The 23467-nt window shown below is 39.9% G+C and overlaps 2 protein-coding genes across 5 annotated transcripts in view; both read right to left on the bottom strand.

Moving 5' to 3' along the window:
- The window catches only part of mpp2b (membrane palmitoylated protein 2b), a 58066-nt gene extending 39281 nt beyond the window's left edge, over window positions 1-18785 (bottom strand). For 3 of the 4 annotated variants that reach the window (XM_042507693.1, XM_042507695.1, XM_042507694.1), the window contains exon 1: window positions 2377-2506. In XM_042507693.1, the coding sequence (XP_042363627.1) occupies window positions 2377-2467 (91 nt within the window). In that variant the 5' untranslated portion in view covers window positions 2468-2506. Of the gene's footprint in view, window positions 1-2376; window positions 2507-6263; window positions 6344-18441 lie in introns of those variants that run through there. The other variant, XM_042507697.1, reaches the window with a different exon arrangement.
- Window positions 18786-19827: 1042 nt separating this feature from the next.
- Window positions 19828-23419, bottom strand: pyyb (peptide YYb). Its single transcript, XM_042507699.1, has 3 exons — window positions 23232-23419; window positions 20730-20810; window positions 19828-19972 (listed from the first exon to the last, which is right to left on the bottom strand). The coding sequence occupies exons 1-3, from the start codon at window positions 23417-23419 to the stop codon at window positions 19948-19950; spliced, it is 294 nt and encodes a 97-aa protein (XP_042363633.1). The 3' UTR covers window positions 19828-19947.
- Window positions 23420-23467: the final 48 nt, after the last annotated feature.

The raw sequence follows: 23467 nt of genomic DNA, 5'->3' as shown, positions 1-23467 counted from the left end.
GATATTTGCATATATCAAAAAACCTGTTGATATCCAAGTCTGCCATCATGTTTAAAGGTCTTTGTGTTTCTCCTTAAGACCGCAAATGTGAGCTTTTCTTTGAGCATGCATACAGGAGACTTTGTGTACAACGTATCCATGACAACACACAAAGCTGACCGTTAACAGGCAAGAGGCCATGTGTCGCAAACTGTAGTAAAAACCCAAATAATACCAGCAAATCCCACAGCTTAATCAAAAATGCCAAATTGAAGAAAAAGCCTGATTTGGAGTATCTAAACGGAATGTGCTGCTTACATGATCTGCATCAAATTCAGAATATTATCATATTCAGAATAATAGTGGAATATCAGCCTGAATGTTAACATAGCCAATGTTGCGGTGGACTAATTCCTTCCTGTCTCCCTCATCTCCCTCCTGATCTAACAGTAAGGGAGGTGTGTGCAGAACCAGCAGTACGCTGTACCGTATCGCACTAAACTCTAAGCCTGCCCACTTTTAGTGGTCCAATCAGATGCAAAGGATTTCAATTAAATCCTTCTTGCAACTGTACACCACTTAAATATTCCTTTTAACTGCGAAAAAGACTCCCTTTTATGAGGACTCTAAAGGCTGCATTACAGTAATGATGTAATTTTCTGAACTTACCGGACTGCTTTAGCCGTTCTATTATTTGCCTTTACCCCCCTGGGTCATTATATCCACATTAATAATGATTATTTATCAAAATTCTCATTGTGTAAATATTTAGTGAAAGCACCAAAAGTCTACCCTACAAAATTGCTGCAAAAATCAATGTCCAAGTATTTGGTCAAAGATATTATGATACTTGATTTTCTCCATACCAGCCAGCGAGGGAAAACTAACACCAGCAAGTTTATTGACTCTTAGGAGGCAAACATTTTGACTTTGACTGTGCGTCTATTTCCCCCGCAGCAGTTAATGAAAGAGCAAACAGAGATCGTCAGGGTGCGATACAGACGAAGTAATTGCCAGTGTCACCACGTTATCGAATACCCTCACCCAGAACAGAATTAAATTGTCCAATTCTCTTGAAACCCAGCGATTATCTTTGGCAGGCTAATCCTACCAACACACTGTACTCAACGATCCATCATCTGTGTTTGAACACCGCTTCATTAGTCCAGTAGGCACACAGAATATGCCTCTGATGGTGTTCGTTGGGAGAGTCTGTGTATCATAAGTGTGTGTGGGAATGTGTGTGTGTGTGTGTGTGTGTGTGTGTGTGTGTGTCTGCGGAGGGGGGGGGGGGGGGTGAGAGAGCCACAGAGTTATTTGAAGGTTGCGAGTCTGACACTTTCAAGCGTGCTGTCTCTGATCAGAACACTGTTGCATATGAATGACCCCCTACCTACTCTTCATGAATGTACAATGCACTGGAGGTCTTTCTCTATTTATCTTTCTCTCTGTCTCTCTCTCACACACACTCTCACACACACAGACAGACAGACAGACAGACAGACAGACACACAGACAGACACACACACACACACACACACACACACACACACACACACACACAGCTGATAGACAGGATGCAAATGCTTTGACAGAAAATGTGATTCATCATGGCTGTCACCGCTGTCTTGTCAAGCTACATTACAGAGCAGAGGATATCTTGCAACATGATATACTGTGTGACACGCAATTGGATTGGCAATGATGTAATGATGCACTTAACTAACTAATTTAACATGACAACATCAAATACATGTAAGCACTGAATACATGGCTACGCACGCACACTCTTGAAATATAGCTGCATAGTATGTAACTCCATGCAGTATTAATGAACTCCATCAAATATTAATTGAATGTATAGTACCTTCTACTCCATACTGAGTGAGCAACAACAAATACAACAAATCCATATTTGCTTTAAAGACTTTCCGTTTGCTTTCTTTACTTACTTACTCTCAAAGTGTGTTCCTCTGTCTCTCACTCGCCGTTTACGATACGGCTTCTCACTGTACATGAAAGAAAAGTATGACATGTTTTTACTGCACCTTGCCGGCTCCCTTCCTGTCTTTGTAGTGTGCTGCTTCAGATTCCTGTGCATCACATGCTGCCCTGGGTCCTAATCTGTCTCTGCTCATCTTCATCACACTCTGGAGGCTAGAACCAGCACATCAGGAGCAGGTGCAATGCGAATTTCAAACACCAACTAGACCCTCAAACGCCAGTGTGTACATATTTCTGCGCCTGGTTGGTTGCATTTAAATTGTGATTTCCAGCTTCCCCCAGTTTCTGCCCAGTATATCATCTGTGATAAAACACATAGCCAGAGAACTCATCAGTTTTACAAACCTTCCTGCATCCCTCACACACCCAGCAGGTAGGGACCTGTGTTCTTACCTTCTCCCCCCAGCTTGATTTCCAGGCCCTCCAGGGAGTTGACTGAGTCCCCCTCCTCCAGGGAGAGCCTTCCAAACAGGCTGCCAGCCATGGTGAACAACACCTCTCTACAGTGCACACACTCACAGCAACACACCCAATACTGTATCTGAGGCAGACTGAGAGATCTCCCTCCCTCTCTCCCTATCTCTCCCTGATTCTCTCCTCTTTCTGCCAAAACAGCTCCTCGCTCTTTCCTCCCTCTCCACCTGCACTTGACGTGAATGTGTATAAGCTATGCCTGGCTGAGCGTCTTCTCCTCCGCATGAATGAAAGGAGATGCGAGAGGGTTGTGTGCATGAGCAAAGAAAAGAAAGGTGGGGGAGTGGGGAAGAAAGAGGGAGGGAAGTATGATGCTTTCTCTGGGAGGAGGGAGAAAAGGAGGCAGGACAATTCTTTCCCTCCAGGCTTCCCTGTGGGGGTTAACTGGGGGAAAGAGGAGCAGAAGGTTGGCTTGTAGAGAGGAGGGTTGGTCAAGGAGGTGGTGCGTGGGGAGTTGACATATATATGAGTGATGAGCCTTCATTACTGATACACAGTCACAGGTACAAACACAGCCAGCCTTGCAGACGCAGCGAAAGGGGAAATTTATGCTTATAAATGGAGCTCCTTCGCTGACAGTAGCTGAGAGATATCTTATTGTTTAAAATCAAACCTGACCCTTCTCTAACCCTTCTCCGAGACTGTGCAAAAAATAGCCTTCCTGAAAAATGCTGCTTTTTAAACTCAAAAAAAGACATGAACTGGTTTGGAGAAACAATTTACTGTGTGTTACTAAAAATGCCAGTCATCCAAACTCAGCCGTCGGCTGCTGTACAAATCAGGACTGACTGACAGCCCATTACAAAAAAGAAACTCCACACACATTTTAACTCTCCGTGGAACTGCTTTTCTCCCTCGATCCGACAGCTGACTCCTGCAATTTATTAGCACACGATAAAATACTGTAAAGCACAGAGTTTTAGATTTGGTCCTCTGTTAACCAATATACTGAGACTTCTAATTTCCCAGACATCTGGCTGTGGCTGTTCAATCTTTTATGTGTCTGGATCAAGTGCCCTCAGCACTGAGTAAAGCGGAAATGCACTGAAGTATTCCTATGTACGAGTTTAAAGACTAATATGAAACATAAAGCTACTGCAGTCACAGAGCTACATTTTCAACTTTGATATCAGTGCCAAGGTATACGTCTAAAAACTCAGTTTGATACGATGCCAACAAAAGAGGCCATCACTGTGATGCCAAATCTGACTCGTTCCAGTAGTTCTTGTATTTTTACACAGGGTTTTAATACATTTTTGTTATTTTAGTCAAAAATAGTCACATGCTCTATTTTTTATCAAACTGTTTAAATGGCCTGAGATCAAGTGCAAGACAGGGTGCACTATTTGGAGCAGTGTTTTCTGTTAGTCTCCAGCACTCATCATTCATTTATATGTGTGTAGAGATGTTTTTACTTTGCACACAAAATAAGCTTGCATGCAAAATTTACTGTCAGATTAATGACACGTGTACCAGTGAATTTTGTTCTCATCACAATGCATATTTTAGTGAATCAGAGTCATTCTAAGTTGACAGATGCACGCCTGCTATTCGCAATCAGCACAATGTCACAACCCCATTTCTCAATTTAAGGAAACAAGTTTGCCTAGAGGCATATCATGGAGAGAGCAGTGCTGGTTGTCAGGCTGGTCCAGGTCTCTGCTGCACTTATCTTACCTGTTGTCTCACACTGTGATTGCTAAGGGCCACCGGTTCCCAAAGTATTGTACGTGTACCACTGGTGGTACATAAGGTCCCTCTAGTGGTAAGTTGAGGAATGTCTCTATGTAATGGTATCAAAAAACTGCAAAATTGCGAATGAAAATACTTCAAGTATGAGATCCCTTAAATGTAAGTAAAAATTTGTTTTAAATTTAACATATTTGTTTCAATATCAGCCTGGCAGGGAGTGACATTCATGAACGTAGCCGGCCCATACACGTCCATGATTAGAAAAGAGCTAAACTGCGACGTAGGCGGAGGTAAAGTGAAAGGTGGCTCCAAATAGGAACTATTAGGAAGTTCTTGTGTTTCTCTTTTACAGCGCCGCAGTCAACCATCAACAAAAAAAAAAATTCTGATTGGGAACAAACCTGCCTCCTGCATGAACTGTCCGTAGCTAAATAGAGTAGGCCTATGCTACTGCATTTTAGCATAAGTCATAGTTGTGGCTCTTGGAGAGCCTCAAATTATATGAGGTGGTACACACTGTAAAAAATTTGAGAACGACCACTATAGGCTAATTTACGGCTGACATTACAGACAAACATCAACATCACAACTGCATAAGTTTGATTTCAATCTTGCTGAGGGTAAAATCTCAAGCTGCAGAGCTCAGAATACAAGTTAAAGGACGTGTGAGTTTTTCTTGCTTAAAAAATGAATAATAAATATATTTCCACCCAACTGTTTGACTGATAATAGGTTTATAACTACATTTGTTTCTTTCTTGATTATTAAATTTCTGCTTATGTCATGTTGGAGTTAAAATTTAAAATTAATGAGCATAAAAAGGCATTCATTTCACAGTTATCTGATACATTTGGCCAAAGCATTACTAACGTACTAATTTAACATATTGTTGTCTATCTAAACCTACTTGGTCTAGATAGACAACAATATGTAGGAATGTAGTTTTTATGCATCTAGGAGTATGGTTACATGTTCTGCAAAAGCTGGGCCATCATCATTTATGCGTATGCAGAAAATATTGATGAACCCTGGGTTTCCGTGTAAAACGTTTGTATGCACAGTTTCATCATAGATGTGTGCACTGTTTGTGAATGAGGCCTAATGTCTTCTCAGCATCTTTCCTTGAATTGAATCTTTCACAGGAGTCTTAAAGTAGAATAACTGTCAAAGTATCATATTTTAATCATTTTCATAAAGAACAGACAGCTTCATCAAATAATTCAAATTCCTTCACATAATTCAAAAAAGGTCAAATAAGGGACGCATGATATTGGATTTTTGGGTGATATTTGATATGCCAACTCATTTGGCCGATAACCGATACCAATTAATATATCCACTTTTTGTTACATTATGTAACTTTCTTCCCTGAATCCTCTGACTGAATATACCTCCTTATCTGTATGCCCCAGTGATCATTATTTTTATATGTATTTTCATTTTGTCACTCATTTATTTCAGTCTGTTTATCTCTCTTTAATTTTTGTCACTTATATTTTACATATTGTTGTATATTTTTCAGATATGTTGTTTTGTTACCTGTTTACCTGGTGTTTTGTACATGTTTACTTTGTCAATTAATATATCGGCAGAAATCAGTATGTTGGCAGATCATTTCATTTAAAGCCAATATAGGCCAATACCTATAATGTGCTGATACAGTGCCTACCTAGTTAAAATCTGAATTGCCAAAGCCACTATGACTTACAGAAGACTTCGAAAAAGCAAATGCAAATCACTTAACCCTCTGGGTTTGATGCCGTACTATTTTAGTCATCACTGATCAGTCATCAGTCCATAATAAAGAGACACAAGCGCATGCAAGTTTGTGCATGCATGCAATGTACACTTTCATACAGGAGTAGAGGGCTGTGAAGGATACAACAATCCTTCGAGGCATGATAGATCTAAGAGAGGAGTTTTAGCGCTCCATTAGCCAGCTCATTAAGTCGCATTAGAACTCTGGAGATGAGATACATGTCCTGAGTGCTGGAATAACCACAAACCGTTCAGTATCTCCTCCCTCTTGTCTCCCTCCCGATATCTCTCTCACATATATACACACACACACACACACAAAGATGCCCTCGCCATAGCGAGACAAAGCCACTTACCGGAGTCAGAGCTGGATGTTGCCACGGGCATTTTAAGAATTGGTTCCTCCCAGTATCCTCGGCAAAACTTGTTAGGTCAACTGAAATGAAAGAGAGTGCAGAGAGAGAGAAGGGAGATGCATTGAAAACACTAATGAAGTATTGATTGTGAATATGAATGCAGAGTCCCTTGGCTGTCAGACCACTGAGGCAGAATTAAGGTTCAAACAAGGGAAGGAACTCTATAGTTTTATAAAGATCGGATGTCTAACAGGACTATTTCCCACAGAACCAGAGTCAGAGTTTTGCATATTTTATAGCTTGTTTTTATAGCTTGTCACATTGTGATAAACTGTGTTATTGTGTTGAGGCCCTTCACGTCCGGCACAGGGATCCCAGGAAGTCTAAATCCATCCATGACAAAGAAAACAAATCCTTTTCTGTCATAATCACATTCACAGTCAGTGGACTTACGTATTTGCGCAGCTCCTTCTTTATTTGTCCAAACAAGCTCCCACACACAACAACTGGTGTCTAACTTTGTTAAACAGCTATAAATAGAATAGCCAGTTGCTCTGGTAACACCAAAACAGTTTTAGCTGTCATGTCCGTGGGGAATACTATAAGCAACAGTTGGGAGGGATTGACTGAGCGGGTGAGTGGGTGGGCAGGCCAGCTAACACTGGCTTTGTGAGGATCTCTGTTGATTCTAATTGATCCATTTAACATCAGGCAGCAAGCAAAAGCAACAAGCATCAGAGACCGAGCACTGGGAGACGAAGCATCTGTTGTCCAGTTTCGAAACTGACTTATCAGGTGAGGTGGAATTTGTGAAATACACACGGTGAATAGCAATTAGAGTTAAAGAGGCGGTGTGAAGAACATGAACAGAATAGGCAATCAATAGTCATGAGGGCAAGGAGACAAAAAGACAGACAGAAGAAAATAGAAGAGTGTGGAGGAGAGAATAATCAAGCAGGAAGGCTATAGATGTGTGGAAACATGAGGTTGGGGGAGGGCAGGTGGTCAGAGAGAGAGTGTAAGAGACAGAGACAGAGACAGGGAGAGAGAGTCAGAGATCAAACAAGAACAATGGTGAGGAAGAAAAGAGCAGCTGATGAGGGAGCTACAGTGGTATCCAAGGATGCTAATTCCCAGTTGCCATGACAATAGCTAACCATGATGGAACCAGTGATGCGGTGGCCAAAACCCAGTAACGTCACCACTGTGTGAATGTGTGTCAACAATGAAAATCCTATTTCAGCCTCATCATCATCACTGATCAGATTTGTGAGTGATGAAGCATCTTCACACAGCGCTCCAGCACTGAAGGAGTTACATTAATTGGCCATATGAGGGCGCTATCTTTAACACTACAAAAGACTGCTGTACATCCTGTGCAGCTTTCAACATTATTTATTTATGAAAATGGCTAAATATATTTCTTCCTTCAGATGGAATCACATGCCTTTTACTACAGGGCACCTAACATTTCTAAAAGTTCATGCTGGATGTTATTTTTCATTACCAAATCACTTTTATGACACACTTTTCTTTTTGAGCCTTTCATTGTGAGTAAGCACAAATTTGAATATGTCTTCAAGCTCAGTGGGATGTAATTTTGTTAATTTGATTCTTTGTGCAGAGATCAAAATATTCCCAAACCCTATTTATTCAGAGGTGCAGGTCTGCAGTTTTTATGTGTACCAACACATCCCAGGGCACCAGTTAAAGATTCATCTTATAAACTACTAAATGTGTACCCACTGGAGAAGGGCAGGTTTCAATTATAATCCCCAATATTGATCCAACAACATGAGGGGAGCCTGGGGAAGAATTGAGGCTGAAATTGTGGAAGCTATCTAGGACACCTGTATTATTGCTTTTCATATCTTCATATGAAAAAAAGAACTTTACTAAGAGGCAACCTCTGGGGCTGAAAAGTGAAGCCCATGCAGAAGTGGCAAAAACTGCAGTTCTTTAAATGGCCACTTGAGGCTTGCTCCAAAACAGAGTCAATACCCATGTTAAAATACTTAACTTTACAGCAGAAATAGGCTTGTTTGTAGGCTGGTGTATATATATATGGAGTGACTTTTTACATAACTCATTCACTAAGTAATATTTGCATCTTGTGTGAAAATACTCAAAACAAAAACAGTTTGAAAAAATATACTAACATGCAAACGTATCGCATGAAAAAGTGCCCCCTGTGAGTAAAGGCCTTAATCCATTTCAAGATCTCATCTGTCAGAGTAATGGCAGGCGAGATCTATCATTATACCTCATTCCTTGACTGACTTGATTACTCTAATGAAATTCTGTGGCCCTGTCTACACAATTACAGATATTTTTTTAAATGGGTAATTTACTTTACATTTTGGCCTCTTGTCCACCCTCAAATGAAATTTGGGAGACAAATGTAGTAGACAGCTGATACCAGTAAGTCTTTTTTTGCCCTCTAACGTGGACAGAGTTATTTTCAGTTATTTTCTTTTTTCAGTCCTGTGGACATTTTTTCTTTTCGAACAGAGGAGGAAAATATCCATCTGTATACGTGAAGAAAGTGCCTAAGAGTATCCTTCTATAAATCTATTATTCATCATCCATTAATCCTTGCAATAACCTGGTTTATTCTGCCATATGTTTTGATCCTGCCCATGGTTTTTGGTCTATATTTAACTCCCTCTCTTTGCCTTATGTAATAAATCTATTTCTCCGAACCCACGGACATGTCATATCATATTTGGAATAGCACGACCTGAACTCAGTGTAAATGACTCATAGATGAAAGCTGTCACAATTTTTAAATGCCTTTCTCTGCGTGTATCAGTTTTGGTTTAGTGTAGGCGACTTCATTATGTTCTTGAGGTTAATAATAGTTCATTTTTTTCCCCCTTCATCTTTATGTTAAATGGTGTCATTTCACTCTTCTTTTAAACCGATCCAATTGGAGGGAGGGCAGGACTGGAAACACTGATGTGTGTACGTGTATGTGGCTGTGACACTGAATCACATTCCTAAATGCTGAGGGACCAAGCTCCTTTGCAAAACTCTGATCAATGCGGATCAGGTCCTTAATGCCACATACCAGTCCCACAGGCTTATCCCGTGGCATCCCCTGTTTGCACTGCGAAATGACAGAGTTTGTTAAAAGTATGCAGAGACCACACGGCCGCTAAGAAGTCAAAGCCGATTGCAGCGGAGCTTGGCCGTGCTAGAGCTGGGCTGACACACTGGGGAGGGCGGCTGGGAGGAAGGAGAGTTGAGGGTGGGCAGGATGTTCTCCGACTCTCTGACTACCATCCTTCCTCCCTCATTCTTATTTTACATTACTGATGGGGAATAATTGGCCAAGATCTAATGATGGTGCAGTCATCTCCAGTGGTGACATTTTCCTGGTAATTGGTGGCATTTTCTTGCAGAAAAGCCTGGATGTCTCCAAAGAGTGGCAACCAGTAATGAATCCCTGCAATCAAGGATTAAATAAGTGTCAATAATGATACCATTAAGACTAATGTAGAAGTTTAACAGTGCACATAAGTGATCCTTCAATGAGGTCAAACTGGGTATTTTCATCCTAGCTGCAGGTTGAAAGCACCTTGCAGTTGATCAAATTGTGAGTCAGTCTGTCCCTACAGTGATATTGTGTGTATCTAAACTGTCTCTGCTCCCTGAGTGATTTTCCCCACCATCTCTATTAGTCAACTCACACACACACAGCAACACACGCTAACACAAATCTCCATCGTCCACACTGTATTGCAGGAAGAGAGCATCTCAAAAGCACAGCTGCCATGACATCATATTTGCAGAGCTGCTATCATCTCCACACTGTCAGTCTATTAAAACAAGGGGCCAGCTGGGTGTTTTTGTGCATGTGTGCGAACTGTGTGCATGCACACAGATCTTAGAATTATATTTCTAGACATTTTTAATGCTCTATACTGATAACCCTATCCAGCACAGCAAAATACTTGGTTTAAATGCCTGCATTACCCAAGTCTTACATAATGAGGGCAAAGGTCAAGGCTTTGGTGTCTTAAGAAAATCCCTAAAGTAGAGGGAGTAAGTGATACAGACAGCTTTAGAATATTTCTCAAAATGAGACTGATGGTCCTTTTCTAATACTTCTTTTCATTGAGGGTTGTTATTTATTTGCTTCAAATTGCTTTTCCTCCTCTCTTGAAGGATTTTGTCTGCAAGGTCTGCAAGCCTCCACTCTCACATGAAACCAATGTACTGCTGTAAATTATTTGATCACACATTTTTTTGTATGAGCGAGGACACCCAATAGTGGTTGAGGGAAGCGTCTATTTCTTTCAAGCCTGCACCTGAAGATGCAATTTCTTCAAATTGCATCTTCCAGCACATTTTGATCTGGAGCAATGACACAAGTGGTGGCCCAGGTGTTTGTATGCCAAGTGTAAAACGCCTTCAGCGGTTCCCACAGAGTGGCTGCATTAAAGCTTGTAAACATGCTCACTCTCTCTCTCTCTCTCTCTCTCTCACACACACACACACACACACACACGCACACATGCATGCACGCACACTTACCAGCAACCAAACAAGTCTTAATCCACACATGCAGGCTGGCGTCAGGCCTAAAAATAACCCTGTGCTCCCACAGGTTCAGCTCCTCTCATTACTTTACAAGGGAAAACTGTCGTATCCAAGACAACCGAGAGCAGCTCTTTGCCTTTTTCCCCGGCGCTTTGCCATGGCAACAAGGGAAAATGCGTAAAATAATAATAGGCTGGAGCTAAAATTGGGTCTTTTAATAGGTTTGAGCTACACTTCAATACAGAATTGCTCTTTTTTTTGAGGAAATGATTTTATATCAGGGTCCCTGTTGAAAAAAAGAAGTTTAGCATTCACACAACAGGCAGGAAATCAATTTTGACAGTGCTCTCCAGCCAAAACTATGGCTTTAACAGCACTTTCAAACCAGTGGACTGAGAACAGCAGTAAACTGTTTCTACAGCTCTGGAAATACTGGCCAGAACGTAAAAAAAAGGAAGAGGAAATGGACAGAAAAATCATTTTAATCTAAATTTCTTTTTTTCTGCTAATTGTAAAAAGAAAAAAATTATCTTGCATCCCAGGACATCAACTGTTTCACATTGACTAAATACAAAAATTTACACTTAAGAGGTCAGTTCACCCAAACCACAAAAGAAAAAAATTCCTCGCTTACCCCTGATGGTATGTAATCGTATGTGTTGAGATCAGCGTTGGATCTAGAACATTTGAAAGCCAAGACACAGCCCCCCAAAGTTAGGTATTAAATCTAACAATTTATATATTATTAGGCCAATATTTATTACAAACAAGAGCTAAGATAAGAAGATAGACAAAAGAATACAGTATGTGAAATTAGCTGAGTTTGTCTGCTTTTTTCTCTCACTTTGGCCCAGGCGGCTTTTGCCTTTACATTTTCTCCCACTCTAATGCTCTCTTCAAAGTCTGTGTCGCCTAGAGGAAGGTCCGCAAAACCCGGTTTAAATTTAGAAATAATTTGCCTCTCAAACCTTTGTTTCCAACATCAATACAAATTGAAGTAATTTTGCCACTAAAAACAATGAAAAGTAACATTTCAAAAACTTGCTGTAATGATGTTGTTTCCACAGTTAGACAATCCTATCAGAGTTTGTATTATTCTTATAAAAAAATTGGGTACTGTCACTTAAAAGGTTTCATGAAAACTACCACAAGGGCTTCTTTTGAGAGTCTGCCCTCAAGTATCTTGAAGAAAACACCGGTGTGTTTATGCTTCTCTGTTGTCAGACTAAATTCTAAACTAAACCATTTCCCAAATGATAGTATTAAAGCAATTCATTCAATCCTACCTTCAGGGGCTCATATCAACACCCAAGTCACTAAAAATGCTTGTACAAATGAAAACAAAGTGTGGAGGTCTTTTGAAGGAGAGGATAAATTCAAGTGCACTTTAAAGCCATGCGCTGCACGGTTGAGTGATTTCAAAAATAAAAGGTGTTTCATACTCCCAGCATGCATATTAATGCACTCAGTGTGCTGCTACTTGGCAGCAAGAAAACGGCATGGAGAAGAACACCTCGTGTATATTTCCAGGGTACAGACCGAGCTTAAAGTTACAATTAAACTTTTCTAACGGATTTGGAACTCACTGGCCACCTCAGCCGCATGAGCAGAGATTCTCAAACAGTACGAGTCAAGTTCATTATCTAGTTTCTGTATGCTGCATCATTAAAGAACAACCAATTGTCTTTTTTAAAAACGATAAGCATCAATAGATATCACTTGATGCCAGGCATCTGATTTTTTTTAAAAACTTGATCAACTTAGTGCTGTGGGTCTCGCTTTTCCCTCAGCTGATACAGATTGTAATTAGTGTAATTAGAATCAAATGTCATGTACATACCACTGAGAGGCTAAAGGATTCAGACAAAGTGCTGAGAGCCACCCGGGGGGAGCATTCACAATCACCACCCTGCCTCCCTGCCTGCATTTCATTAAAAGGTCCCCACTCCTCTTGTCTTTTTCTTTCTGAGGAAGCAGCCATGATGAAAAAAGGCAAAATGAATGTCACTTGTTTCAATGTCACTCAAACCTCTCGAGAGGAACTCTGGTTAAAGACCGAATAAAACAAAGCAAATCCCCAATTTCAGGCCAACACTGACACATTGGCTTGCCTATTTATTTGACTATTTATTAAGGGAGAGTGCAAAAAATGACTGGGGTGGGGAGGGGAGCTGAATCTTTTATTTCAGTTTAGTCAAAAAGTGGGACCTTCCCCGCAAGATCTCAAAAGAAACATTTATGGCGAATACAACTAAGATGTCGAATGAAGAGCTGGATTTACAGCCATAGCATTTGTGAATCGTGAACAGACTCAAGCTTTGTAGCTGCTGAAGGGCTTGAGTGCTGTTATATTTTTACCCCACCCTGATTTACAACAAAGAGCCTAAAAATAAATATGAAGAAGATTAGATGATGTTGAAGCCTGATATGTATGAAATCAGATGTCTGACTGTCTGTCATAGCGCTCAAAGCACCACAAATGCATTTAAAAAAAACTCCACAGCAATGTCTTTCTGCAGAATCACGACCTGGTTACTCAAGATAGTGCACAGACCTTGTAAGCAATTTCATGAAGGAACTATTTTCTTTCTACCCCACTACATCCGCCAACAGCATCACTGCGGTGTTTTTCGAATGTTTTTCTTTAATGCTTTGAGCACCACAGGCAGAGTGCCATCTAGTTCCATTTAATACAAGAGAAGACATACTCTCTACGCTTGATATCACTTGGCAACTCAAACCAAAACTATTTAAATTAATAAATAGCGCTACAGGTAAAAATATGTATTTTTGATGTTGGGCTGAACTATCTCTTTAAAGTCAGTGCTCTCATGTGTGCATGAGAGATAGAGAAAGCGGTGTGCAGCAGGCACTCTCACTCTGTGGACAGGTAAGCTGCACAGTCGAGTTGGCTTTTATGCATGTGGACATAAACCTCTGGTAAAACTGGCACTGTAGCTGAATGAGCGAAATAGACACAGGAATCTCACAATTTTTGTTGCCCCACTAAGGATTAAAAACTCAGTCATGGCAGCTGTCGTGATATTTCCAAAAGTGGTGGAGTGACCAGAAAGACATCCCTAAAACCTTTCCCTAAACATCAAGGCAAAGTTGGAGACAATGGGAACTAGTCAAACTAGCGTCCTGCTGGCCATTGTACAGGTGTTGGATAATATACTTGGCATCCTCAGTGCTGCACTAGTTTCCAGTGGGATATCAAAAACAAAAATATCCTTTGTTTCACTGGGACTTGACTAAATCCTGAGTTGACTCTCCAATGTGAGAAAGCAGGGGACTGTGGCGAGAGAAGGGGAGGATTGCTATGTGCCGTTCAGAGGTGGCTGCAGAGTGATGCTGCGTGTGTTCGGGAGTCGGACTAAGCCGGCATCTTGTTGGCCACAAGATGAGTAAACAAGCTAGGATGCATCCCTACAGTGATGCAAAACATGAAGCCAATCAGACTCTGGAGCACATTAAAGGAAACCACTGTTGATGACACCAATTAAATTAATGAATTCACTAAGACCCGGCTCAGACTAGCCATCGGGTGGGTCTGGCAAATGCCAGATCTTGTAGCCACCGCCAGCATTAGAAAAAAAACTGTAGGAACAAAAGAGAAAAAAGAAAGACAGGCCAGCTGTGTCCCACTTTATGTTGGAATAGCCCACTGGATTTAGGGGTTACATTGTCCCAAAATTGTCAATAGTCTGTTTTCTACTCCCCCCGCTCCTCAAGAGGAACCTCTCTAAGCAGGGGAGGTCAAGCGGGAAATAAATAAAAATCAAGACAGACTGAGCTGAGTTAGGTGGAGTGGAAGAACAAATGAGAAGGATAAAAGAGCTAAAAAATGAAAAAATTGAGCAGAAAAGGTCAAGACAAAAAGACAAAAGTGATTGAGCAGTAGGCTGATACCAACGAAGTAACGCCACAGACCAGATGCGAGAAGCAACATAACTTCTCGGCAGGTGATAATGCTCATCTTATGTATGTAGAGACAGCTGACGGAGCTAGCCAGTTAGCAGCTGTGGTGCCAGTGCAAACGCTGTACCACTCAGGTGGCTGAAGCTTATCTCTTATTAGGTTTTAATTGAGTGTATCTGCGCTGTAAATCAAGGGAGTAGCAATGGGGCTGGTCCAGAGGCAAAATGCCAGGGACAAATTTTGACCCTGACTGGGTCTGTAGTGGATTTAATTAGTAAAATAACAGAAGCAACTGTATCCAAAACTAGAGTTAAATCACTTTACAACCAGAAAACCAGGGATACCATTAACACATGCACTAAAGCCTGTCAGCTCTTTTCATAAAAAGAAAACTGAATAATGATTAAATTTATAGAACAATTACTGTATCGTGATATATACCGTAATTCTGGCCATATGCCCCCCCAAACAATGAATCACCTGTCACTTTAATGCTACAGCCTCTATAAACAGAGATATGTGCCGAGGGGTAAAGGGTGGCAGGTGTGACAGTAAATGAGCAGATTATTTTTATGAATGACACCACAGAGGTTGGGGAAAAAACGCTGAGGCTATGCGAGATGCTGCAGATTAATCTCCCTGTGGAGCAGAGTGTAGACGGGTCTTATTTCTACAGTCTTTCTCTCTGCCAGCTATAGTTGATTAGAATTTGGGTTTGATGCAGTAATTAATCACTCAGTCTGCCAAAGCAGAAAAATTGCAGTGTCACAGATAGGCACCACTGACGGTATTATTTTTTAATGCGTTTAGTGTGTGACTTCAAATAACCAGGACTTCTTCTAAAGACGGCAAGGATTGGGGTCACACAGGTATACCTCTGAATGTTTCTGAAGGCATGACCAATGAAGGGTTTGCGTTAATTCAATGTCAAATACGCATACTCCGACGTTCAGGCATGTCATGTTTACATTGTCTACATCACCGTGCTGTCATTTTTGTTGTATTTTGATCCAATTTAATGCCTCGTGCAAAATGTACTTAAATCTCCCTGAAAGAATTTGGAGTGAAGGACACATTTTTCAAAGTTTAAAGTGTCCAACTTCAAGCAGAGTTCTTAAATCGTAACAGAAGTGCTTAAACGATGTTTCTGTTGAGGTAGAACCAGACCTGCTCATAGTGTAGCCAATCCCCCCTAAAGCTGTCAAAAGCGAGGCAAATTTATGGTAAACCTCCTACTTCCAAAACAGAAACTGATAAGAAGGCTGAAGTTTCTTTAATCCCAGTCAAAAGCTCTTTGAAATGAGACCTATCTGACTGCGGTTTGATATGAAAATCCAGCAGTGGGATTTTCATTTTGTCGTAAGTGACTATAAATGATGGAGATTTAGGAAACTGTACTAAATGCTTATCGTGATAAGAGCTTTGATTTCAAAAGACTGCCCTGAAACAACATTATCACTATCTGGACTATATCAGTACCTTTGTGTAAAAAAAAAAGCTACCACTGATATATTTTTGTCTGACAGATAGAATACGTACAGAAGGAACGCAGTCTTTGACACACAACCTAGCTAGAGTCGATTTTACTGGACTGACAAAATAAATATACTCCCAATAACACAAAGGTGGCCTCAAATATTAAGCCTTAAAGAGGCTTGGTTCTAATCTAATGCTTTAAGTTATTCAATAGATTTACATGTAAACTGAAGCCATGTTACTGTATTGGCCCTCCAATCATCCCTTTCAGGATGCTTCAGCAGAACAGCACAGCTGAACTTCACACTGTGTGATATTTATCTGCTGCCTGAGTCAAATGGATCTCTATTACCACTGACAATAACTGATTTCTTGCTGGCAGAGGTCATTTTAATACGCTGTGGTAATAAAATGTTCTCACAGTGTTACAGTACAGCATGAGACAGAAGAGACAAAATCACAGACGTCTGAACAAAACTGACAAGCGACAGTGATACTTGTTTAAGTAACTTAGACCATGTTTACATCAAAGACAGACCATTAAATAAACTGATGAAAATGCTGTTATATTAATATCATCACAAAGCCAAAGGTTATTTGGTTATTGGCTATCAATTTTGTTATTTTACTATTTGGGGGTGGCAGTGGCTCAGTAGGTACAGCAGATTGTCCACCAGCTGGAAGGTTGGCTGTCCGATACCTGGCTCCTCCAGCCAACATATCGTATAGTGGCACCTTGCACGGTAGCCTCGGCCACCAGTGTATGAATGTCGTTGTTGTTGGCACAAATTGTCAGATCTGTCGATGTAAAAAAAAGTCTCACCTTAAGACAATTAAAGGAGATAACACTGGTGGCTGGGTAAGAAAAATGCCCCAGTATATGGAACTGGAAAAATAACATGTATTAAGGAGCAAAGTGGGTCCCTCGAAAGAAATTTGGAAATCATTTTAACCATTATCTAAGTAACAGTGACGTCAGGAATCCCCTCTGGGTCATGCTGAAACATAAATTTAATGTAAACCTTGCAAGGGATTAAAGGTAGGTTTGTTTTCTGATTACTGACATATATTTGTTTGCAATATTCTTAACACTTAAACTAATTGCTTTTATTTTATTTTAATTTAACGTCGGTTAAAAAAGTACTAATTGAGGCAGGTTCTGCTCAGCGCCATTTGATTTCATCTGGTTGACGCGAGGATTTTCTACCCATAAATTGTCATAAATAAACATTATGATTTGGTCTGTGTGTTAAAAAAAACATGTCAATATGTAGAGCTAAGGAATTGCATTCTGTCATACTTTAGTTTCTTGTTTTACAATTATTTCAACTAACTGTCTGATGTGTATAGACTAATAATGGTACAATTAACAATTCTGTTTTAAAGTGGTTATGTGTCTATACATGAAAGGTGATTTATTATTCTTTAAATAAGCTATAGCCATCATTTTAATTAAGGAGACAAACATACAGCTTTACATTAATTGTAAGGAACAAAACATTTACTTGGAACAAGCCTTCTTAAGAAGCCACTAATTAATTGCCAAACTGAATCTCATTTTCAGGACAAAAAATGTGTATTTATTAGTAGCAAATACTTGTCCAAACACATAAGCTTAATTATGAAGAGAGAAAGGTTGATCTCTCTTGCTAGCATTTAATCCACTCTGCACCTAAGACTCCCATCAGCACCTGTCCTATTATTGGTCCACACGCGCTCAAACATCTGTGCACGCCCCAGAATGTGTGGGCATGCGCAAAAGGCAATAAACAGGTACAAAATGTAAAAATCGAGTCGTTCTTATCAACATTATTAACATTAACATTATAACTTTGAATTGATTTCCAACATTCAGATTAAGTACACATTGTTTATGGGTAAGGCAGACAAAGGTGTTGGCTTCACCTGTGGACGCTGTGCAGGTGAAAATAGCCTAAAGCCAATTAAGCTAGCTTCACAAAATTTGCATGTGAGGCAAATACAGGGCGCACGAGCCAGTGGTGGGAGATGATGTGTAGCGTCCTCGTGCCAAATGTGCGTTTGACATTGTCACAGGAAGAAAACGCCACACGAGGTTAGACAATGGGTGTTTTTAACGTAACTGATGAGGGCAATTAGACACGTTATGACTGCGTGTCCACCTGGCGAGTGGCGAAGGTGGCAAACAGCGTTAGCGCAAAGCAACAACTCCACGTTTTACTCGGTGAAAAACAGCTAGAAAGGTTGAAGTACTCACCTGCCCGGCCACCTTTATCCGGATGCCTCTTCTGTGTGAGATGTAGCAGGAGGTTTGAGATATCTCCACTCGCAGTTGTTGAAGCACGGCAGGTCTTGTTTAATCTATGCAGTCACTTTCACAACACCGAAGCCGACGGCAGCCCACACAAACTGCTATCTTTAACCTAAAACGGCTCGCGTGCTCTTACAGATAGCTCCATTGATTAAAAGCCGAATTGGCTGCTCTGTTATCCTGTTTCTCCAAAGAGGTCCTTGAAGGTTTTGAGGCGACAGATGCGTTTAATGCTGTGATACCCCTGTGTGAAGTTGAAGCCTGTCCGCTGCCGTCGATATGAACCCATAGAGGAGCAGCAGTGAGATTAACTTGCTAATATGCGTTTCCTGTTGATGCAGTGACATCTAGTGGCAGTGAGAGTAACGACAGCTGTTCTTTTTAGTTATTTTAGTAATCATATCGTTTTATGTATCTTACTAATTAAATAGCCCATGTAATGATGATTTAAAAAAAAAAAAAAAAAAAGATAATCTATATATAATGATAAATAAATAGGTCTTGACATTCACTTTTTTGCTCACCAGCCACTGTGGCTGGTGGTTTTCCAAAGGTACTAGCCATTCTGCATTTTCACTAGCCACAATTTCGTTATTAAGAAATTACATTTTATATGACTAATGTTGGCTATGGCACGCTAAAATTAACTTGAATTGTATCTACAACCCTTTTAAATGTAAATGACTATTGTACTCACCCAAATCAAGACTACACATAATTAAAGATAGATAATGACAGGAGATACAGTACAGGTTTAAATTCTTCAAGTGTTATCATAATTTTAAAATTGTACAAAAACATTTAAAAAAAATTATAGAATACACAGAGTAATATATGGTAAGACATAAGTATATATGTTTGTGTGTGTAAGCTTAAGACTTTAATATACACATAAAAAGTAAAAGTAAAACAAAGCAATAAAAAATATAAAGTGCAAATACAAAGAGTAAAAGAGAAAGAAGAGAGCTCCCCCAGACGACTGTTAGACCTAATACAGGAAACCAAATTAACATAGCTCCTTTTCATTTTTCTTTTCCCATATGATAATAAATTGTGTTTTAGGTCCCGCCTTATTTTACAGGGTTATTGCCTCATCTGATATATTTGTGGAACTGTGTCTCTCCACCTCTAAGTCCAGTTGGTTTTATCTCAAAATAAATAAAAATACCAAAGCATTTTTATGTCTATCTAATACTTTTATTCCATTCAGTTCTTTATTGTAAAGTGATTGATTTTGATACAAATTATTTACATTTTTGGCCAAAGAACAAACAGATACTGAGAGGAAGACAAACTGAGAGAGAGAAAGAGAGAGAGATCTTTGCATGCACAATAAATAATTACATATGGAGAGTCACAAAGTCCAGTGCAGGTTGACGAATGACTGTTTTTTTGATTGTTGGTAGATCAAAGGATAGGGGGAAATGTGGGTAAGGGTAACAGTGGGCTCATTTACCACTGATCACTGTAGTCTGAGCTGTAAGAGAAGAGAAAAAGCAGGTTAATTAACTGAAATTTACATTTGCTGCATTCTGATGTGCACTGCCGTAGATTTTGAGGGGATGCAGGGGGCACATCCCCTTAATGAAAACATGAAAGTAGTAGAGGACTTTTATTTTGATGAAATTAGAAACATTTCCACCATAAACTGATGCAAAAAAAGGCACAAAATGGTGAATATTTGTTCAAACAAAATGACCATTACAAAATTACTTTAAAAAAATTCAAAAGAAGCAGTAGCATTTTGATGAAATTAAAGACATTTTCAACATAAATTAAAGCAGAAGAGACACAAATTGGTACACAAATTTCTGATTGTACACCTACACCTGAGGTGGTGGATACAGCTCATGTGTGCATACATACAATTGTAAAATTATGGCGATGACATGACCAGTGACGTGTAAATCCACACTGAGATAAAATGCTAATCAATATTCACTTGAAAAGTGAAATATTAACAAGGAGCTCAAAAAAAGTAACATAAACATCAATGTAATCATTCTGCAATGACGCTGAGAGCAATAAAACAATCTGATAATATATCGGACCAATATTGGCAGGGCTGTGTTTTATATATTCTATACAAAAGGGGGTTAAAAATGTTTTTTTACTCCATGAAGAGTAAGTGTGGACAGCATGTATCACAATAGCAAAGTGTTCTTTGCTTCATTAGTATCAGTATCAGCCTTTAAAAGCCCAATCTGATTGTATTCTGATCATGTTTTTCTCACCGTGGTTCAGTGTCTTGGCTCGAATCAGCCCCAAACAGCAACCACGCCATCGCCTGCTCGGGGGTCGACCTCTTTCCATACCTGGAGAGGAATCAAACACCAGCATGTAATGACTCCAGCCTAACATGATTTGGACATTCTTATTCATGTGAGACCCCTCTCTGCTTTTCACCAGTCAGCCACTCTGTGAGAATTTCACTGGGTGCTCTGATGGTGTGACCCCATCATCCTAGCTAGGAATGTCAACTATTGGACTCCTTTTTTTCCTTTTTTTTCAAGAACCATCAAGCTGTGAACAAGTTAGCTGCACACACCCTGTTGAGTTTTTATCTGCAGTACTCGGTCTCTACAGCCCAATCACAAATCAGCCGAGCAATTATCAGAGAGAAAGTGAGAATTTTCGAGTCCACAGCTCAGCATCCGGTGAGGCAAACACAACAAGCTGCCTCGACTTTGTCTTTTGACGTCTCTTTACTAAAATCAGTGCCATCAAGAGTAAAGCTGCCTTTGTTTGAGGCATGAGGGGCTACACTGAAAGATCCAGCCTCTTTAATTATACTCAGCTTCCATCACTGGAAAACTGTACACCCCAAAATTTTCCCCAACGAAACAGAAACAATTTCTCGTTATTCATACATGCTTTTACCAAGACAGCAGGGTATTTGGTAACTTGTTATCTGATCAAAACTGTGATCAATAATATTATCTTTGCCATATTTTTGATATGATAGATAAAATAAGTGAAAACAGTGAAAATGTGAGCTTTCTACCATTAAGTATGACATATTGTGTCAAGATCTAGTCTTGATTTTTGCCTGGTGAGAAACAAAAGAAAATGAAGAGGATGCCTATTACAAGATTTGGGGTCACAACGGAGCAATTACAGGCTTCTATATGGTCTGAACTTTATAGACTCGTCTGAAGAAAACCAGCCTTCTGTCTACGGGCTCATTATTTCTTATAACAAGCACAGCAATGCATTGTAACATAAATATAATGATCCAAGAGTCCTCCTCAGCTTGCCAGTTCAGGGGTTGCTACCGGCTGCTGAAACCGCATCTGAAAAGTCTTGATTCAGGCTGAAAAACAGGCCTAATGTGAGTGAAGTCACGACACAGCATGGGGGCTTGGCTCCCCATGTGGCTATACCCTTGCAAGTCTGTCCTTGAGCCAGAGACTTAATCTCTCCCATCAAGGGAGGTGGACTACCTGTATGACCCAGCCACAGGACGAAAAGATACCAAATCATTCTAAGTTTTTCAGCATTTATTAGTCCTTCTTTTTCAGTTTTCCCAGGTGATGTGTGTGTTGATTAGAGTTACTCATATTCAAACCTGCTCTAAACTTTACCAACAGTGTTAAATAAACTCTGATGCATAGGCACACATTTCAGGAGGTTTGCAGAGGACACTTCCCCCTCAGTATTTAGAACAAGTGCATTTGTTTTCCACCACAGACGAACAGCAAGAGCTGCTTCAACTATATATAATATCAGCATATTAATAGAGCAACAATGTAAGACATGGCGGACTATAGGGACTGTGCTTCATATTAGAATATGTCTTAATTCTGGTAATATTACAACTTAACTCTCAAAATCTCAGAGAACATAGGTATGCGGGATATATTTGAATGTGCAGAAAGTTTTGAACAGGGAAAACAGGGAGGGAAAATCTTGCTGAAACACATATGACCTATCAAAGTCTAAAGGGTTGTAAATGAATTTAAATGAATTCATGTATCATTGACATGAATAGGTGTCATGTGTACATTTAAAGAGGTTAGGCCCTAAACAAAAGTCACAAAGGAGGATGCTTAAGTTTGCTTGCATGTCTGTTGGTGCAGCAGAGATAAAAGTATGCCTAAATATAAAAAGTTGATCTATGGGGGAATAGAAATTTGAAAGCAATACAGAGCACTTGAGAGTCTTACTGCATTATATTTTTATATTTTATGTTAGGGCTGGATAATATGAAGATAATTAAATATCACAATATTTTGGTACATAGAATATGAGATATGATGTGAAATTATATATTATATAGAGAGAGACATATATTAGATTTTTAGCACTTTTTTCCATGCCATTTCTTTGTTTTTATTTCCACTACTTACATTTTTTCTTTTCTTTTCTTAATTTCCGGGTATTTTTTATAACTTTTTACTAATTTCTTGCTATTTTTTGGGTTGTTACTTGTTGCGCATGCCTTCTTTACATGTTTTTGAAAAAGAAATCAAGCCAGTGTTCTTCAAGTTTCAAAGGGTTAAGTGTTTGACGCTCAAATTCTCATGGGGTGGGACCCCCAGACCTCCCTCAATATGTGCCCCCCTCATTGTTAAAACAAAACCTAGACCCCTGCTCTGATGCTCTGATAATAGTAGACATGCATTCTGTAATTTTCTGGAAATTCCTGCACTGTCTTGTTAAATGGCAAACGGGGGAACAAAATGAGTTGTTTTAAAAAGTAAATAAGTAAATGTAGTTTGGTAAACCTGACCCACCTCTGCCTGGTGATGAGGTTGACATAATGCCTGACAGCTGCGTGGTATTTGGCCCACTCCTCCGGTGAGGCGTTGCTCCCCGGGCTCTCCGGTTTGGGAGGATAGGCGTCCGCAAAGCTGCTCAAACACACCAGCAGGCAGACGACGAGCGCTGCGAGCATCATCCACGATCTCAGCAGGTTGGCCATCTGAGGAAGGACAGACATCAAGGTTTGCTTTCCTTAAAAAAAAAAAAA

This window comes from Plectropomus leopardus, chromosome 19 (assembly GCF_008729295.1).
Source record: "Plectropomus leopardus isolate mb chromosome 19, YSFRI_Pleo_2.0, whole genome shotgun sequence".
NCBI classification, from domain to species: Eukaryota; Metazoa; Chordata; class Actinopteri; order Perciformes; family Serranidae; genus Plectropomus; species Plectropomus leopardus.
The sequence above is the reverse complement of the archived record's forward strand: the minus strand, read 5'-3'. Positions and strand labels throughout refer to the sequence as shown.